The 4,908-nt window shown below is 38.4% G+C and overlaps 1 protein-coding gene across 1 annotated transcript; it reads left to right on the forward strand.

Moving 5' to 3' along the window:
• Positions 1–1,758: 1,758 nt before the first annotated feature.
• LOC113915053 (olfactory receptor 56B4-like) lies at positions 1,759–2,700 on the forward strand. Its single transcript, XM_027580748.1, is given in 1 exon segment — positions 1,759–2,700. A coding segment is annotated over 1 exon segment (942 nt).
• Positions 2,701–4,908: the final 2,208 nt, after the last annotated feature.

The following is a 4,908-nucleotide window of genomic DNA, read 5'->3' on the forward strand; positions in this document are numbered from 1 at the left end:
TAAAGACAAAAGAGAAAATTAGTGAAGAAGCACATAAGTGGAAAATAAATCTTTGAAAATGTCAAAGTTCAAAAAAAAAAAGAAAATGTCAAAGGTCACTCAACAGTGAAGTGAAAACTGAACCAAAATTGAAATTTCAATTTTTACTTACTCTATTAATAAAGATTTTTAAACTAAAATTCCTAATTCGGGATGTGATGAAATGGATGGATGTAGTAACATAAACACAATCTTGAGCAAACGCTGGGTATGTAAAGTACTACAGTGTATCTATGAAGCAACATTTCAGTAGACATCAAGAGTGCCTGGGTGGCTCAGTTGGTTGGGCAACTGCCTTCAGCTCAGGTCATGATCCCGAGGTGCCAGGATCGAGTCCCGCATCAGGCTCCCTGCCGCTCAGCAGGGAGTCTGCTTCTCCCTCTGACCCTCCTCCCTCTCATGTGCTCTCTCTCTCTCTCATTCTCACTCTCTCAAATAAATAAATAAATAAAATCTTTGAAAAAAAGGCATTTAAAATACCCATATTCTCGTACAGGGGCAGAATAGCTTCTTGAAAAACAATTTGGCAGTATCAATCAAAATCTTTCTTTTTCCATTTCACCCCCCAATTCACTCTTAGAAATTTTCCTATAAACTTATACATATCCCAAAAGATATATGAACAGTACATTTAGTACATCATTTTTTACAGTAACAAAATACTCGAAACAAATTGAATGTCAGAAGTTCTCATTAAATTATCAGATATCCATGTGGTAGAAAATCATGTACTTAACAGTGAGGCATATCTAGTTTGTGATATGGAGCAGTCTCAAGATAATTAAGAAAGAAAAGGAAAGGAAACAAAGATAAAGGGTATGATGAGTATGCTAACATTTGCTTTTGTCTTTTATAAGAAAAATATAGGTAGATTCTTGTTCATGCAAAAACTATCTCTGGAAGAATTCCTAAGAAACTTCAGTTACTGGCTGCCTCTGGGGAAAAGGAAGGGATTTAGGAGACCCAAGCACAGAAGTCTTACTGTCTGTTGTTTATATTTTTTATTTTATTTGACTTTTAACCATGTATATTTATAACACTTAAAATCAAAATATTACTGAAAATAAAATTCTAAGATGGCTATGTTCTTTGTATGTATCACTTTTGTATCATTTTAAAAACTCTACTTAAAGGAAATAATCTGAAAATAAGATAGTGGTGAGTAAAGTATGGTACAGCCAAATTTAGAAATAGAAAACAGTCACCAAAATTAAGATTCTAAATTGCTTTTAATGATACTGGAAAGTTGTGGTTTATTTATTCATCCATGTCATAAATTTTTACTGAGTGCCTATTTTATGTCCTAGAACACAATACTAAAATACAAAGGCAAGATACATCATCCTCATATAATGATGTAAACTGCTTAAATATAAGATAGAAAAATGGAAGGAAACCAAATATTAATCTTTGTTATCTGTTGGTAAGAAGATTATTCTTGATATATACATTTGAACATGCTTATTAGATACACAGGTGGTAATGATAAATGGTTATTACAACCTTTATGTTTAGAACAAATTTTGGCTTATTTTATTACTCCCCTGTGGAATATTTCCAGGAGCAAAAAAAAAAAAATGTTGAGGGTTATTCACACATAAAAGAAACTGGATCATTGGTGGGAGTCTGCATTATGAGGACCCTGAGCTGAACTTTCAAATGCAATCTTCTTCCTATTTCAGTTTTATGGACAGACACTGAGAATGGGGCACCTGCACCATGGATCCCTCCACTGGTGTTACCAACAGTTCCAGCCTCCAGATTTCCCAGTTCATCCTCATGGGGCTCCCAGGTATTCACACCTGGCAGCACTGGCTCTCCCTGCCCCTGGCTCTGCTCTACCTCTTAGCTCTTGGTGCCAACATCCTCATCATGATCACCATCCAACGTGAGGTCATGCTGCACGTGCCTATGTAGCATTTTCTGGGCATACTGGCCGTTGTGGACATGGGCCTGGTCGCCACCATCATGCCCAAGATCCTGGCCATTCTCTGGTTTGATGCCAAGGCCATCAGCCTCCCTGAGTGCTTTGCTCAGATCTATGCCATCCACTCTTTTATGGGCATGGAGTCAGGCATCTTCCTCTGCATGGCTGTTGATAGATATGTGGCCATCTGCTACCCCCTTCGGTACCCCTCCATAGTCACCGAGGCTTTCGTGATCAAAGCCACACTGTCCATGGTGCTCAGGAATGGCCTGCTGACCATCCCAGTGCCCATCCTGGCTGCCCAGCGACACTACTGCTCCAGGAATGAAATTGACCACTGCCTGTGCTCTAACTTGGGGGTCACCAGTCTGGCCTGTGATGACATCACTGTGAACAGATTTTACCAACTGATCTTAGCTTGGATCCTGATTGGCAGTGATATGGCTCTGGTTTTTTCTTCTTACGTGTTAATCCTTCACTCTGTGCTAGGGTTGAACTCACCAGAAGCAATGTCGAAGGCTCTGGGTACCTGCAGCTCCCATCTCATCCTCATTTTCTTCTCCTACACAGGTATCATTGTGCTGTCTGTCACACACCTTGCAGAGAAAAAGATCCCACTAATCCCTGTACTCCTTAATGTGCTGCACAATGATATCCCCCCTGCACTCAGTCCCATGGTCTATGCACTCAGGATGCAGGAGCTGAGATTGGGCTTCCAGAGACTGCTTGGCTGAGTGAAGATACGTCCACCAAGTAACTCCAGGTTTAGAAGGCGTGTGTGGAAAGGACAGAGGTTTTAGATCTCACTAGACCTGGGTTGTAATCTGCCTTTATCTCTCAGTAGGAAAAAAAAAATGGCCAATAAAATCATGAAAACTGTCAGTCTCACTGATCAAAATATGCATATGAAAATTACTATGTGAAATTTCCTGTTACCAAAGTAAGAATAGAAAAGTGAAATGTTCTTTCTTTTATTAATGGATTGTATCACATTGATCGATTTGTGGATGTTGAATCAACCTTGAAGCCCAGGAATAAATCCCACTTGGTCGTGGTGAATAATCCTTTTAATGTACTGTTGGATCCTATTGGCAAAAAAAAAGAAAAGAAAAGAAAAGAAAAGTGAAATGTTGCTGACCATGGATGCGATTCTGAGACTGATACTCTTACCCAGAGCTGGTAGGAATGTCAAGTGGCCCAAGTGCACCAAAAAGTAATTTGATAAAATTTTCTGAAATGTTTGTAAATGTTCATATTCTTTTATCCAGTAATCTTGTATTTAGAAAAAAATCCAAAGGAAATAGTCTAAATGTAAGCAAAAATTTATTCCAAAAAATTCACTAATAGTAATAGAAAATGAAGACTTTAAAACTATTTGCATGAATTGACTCTAACTTGTACATATTTATGTGTTTTTCATGTCATTTTCATAATAAGGAAAAGAAAATAAATGTCTATTTTAAAAAGACAGAAAAAAATTTTATTTTCGTGCCAGATAATCTCAATAATAATAATTAATGATTAACAAGTGCTAAGTACTTCTCATAGGCCAGATAACTGATACACACACACACACACACACACACACAATCTGATTTAATATTCAATAACCCTGTGAGGTGCATACAATATTATTCCCAACGTACAGCTAAGGGTACTAGGGGTTACAGAACTTGCCCCACCAGCATAGTTTTCAAGTGGGGGAGATGTGATTCTACTCCGGAAGTCTAATTTCATAACCTTTGCACTATTCTCCTTGTTCCTCTTGCTCTGTTCCAGAATTTCTACATGATCTTGAAGAACTTGTGAAAGCCCACTCTGCTTCAATTCTTCAAAAGTAGTAGGAATCATAGCATTTTGTTAATTCAAAAAGTCACAGCATGCCATGACAAGCAAAAGAAACAATAAAGAAAACAGGCTTTGAGATATGATATACACATGGAAAAACTGATCAAATTATGCAGGAAAGTTTTCCTAGGAAAGGAAGAAAATTGTCCTAGAAAATGCCCTAGAAAAGTAGCTCCAAATAACCAGTTAGGTCTAAATCAAATTTTATTGTTTGCACATCTAACAAAAATATACACTTTTGAATGTAAGAACACTGATCCATGTTCATTTTGTACTTTCTCTGAGCCTAGTACAGGAACTCTGCACATGACAGATGCTTAATACTTGATTCATGATGTAGCTGGTCAGCAGTATAAGATAGTCTGTGGACCTATGTATCAAATATCCTGGACCATGATATGAAGAATGACCTCAGAATGTTTGCATGAGTCCACCTTGGAGAACAACCTCTTAGAAGACTGCTCGGGGCTTAAGCAATGCCACGAGCTCATCCTACCAGGGAAGTGAGCCCTGGGCAGCACAGCTGATCTGCCGGAAGTCAGTCCATATGTAGGACCAGCCATCCTAAGAGTAATGCTTGGACACTTACCCAAGAACAGAGACTATAAACTTTCTCCAAAAGGAGCTATTACTTCACCTTTGACCGACAATGGCCATTGATTCAGACTAAAGCAATCCTCCAGTAAGAAAAGGTATGCAAGAGACAGTCACAGAAAAGGGCTTGAACTTAAGCCAACCTCCACTGTTTCTACCCCAAAGGAGTAGGGAAATAACAACATCTAACCTTGAAGAGTTCTTTACAGTTTGCAGAACACTTTCCCACAATGATCAACTAATTTCATGTAGTCTTCATAGCGGCCTTCTTAGTTAAGGAGCATTACTATTAACCCTTTTTCACGAAGAAATAGGTGCTCAGGTTGAATGATTATACAAGCTCATCAGCTGGTAAATAGCAATGCTGAGCCATCCTCAAAGCTGCCTCCGAACTCTCATTCACACATTTTTTTTCATTTGTTTATTCATTCATTCAAAAACACACAGCATGAGTCTATGTGTAGGACCCCAAGTGCAGACCACTTTCAACAACTCTCTGG

The sequence above is a fragment of the Zalophus californianus genome, chromosome 11, assembly GCF_009762305.2.
Source record: "Zalophus californianus isolate mZalCal1 chromosome 11, mZalCal1.pri.v2, whole genome shotgun sequence".
In the NCBI taxonomy this organism is placed as follows: Eukaryota; Metazoa; Chordata; class Mammalia; order Carnivora; family Otariidae; genus Zalophus; species Zalophus californianus.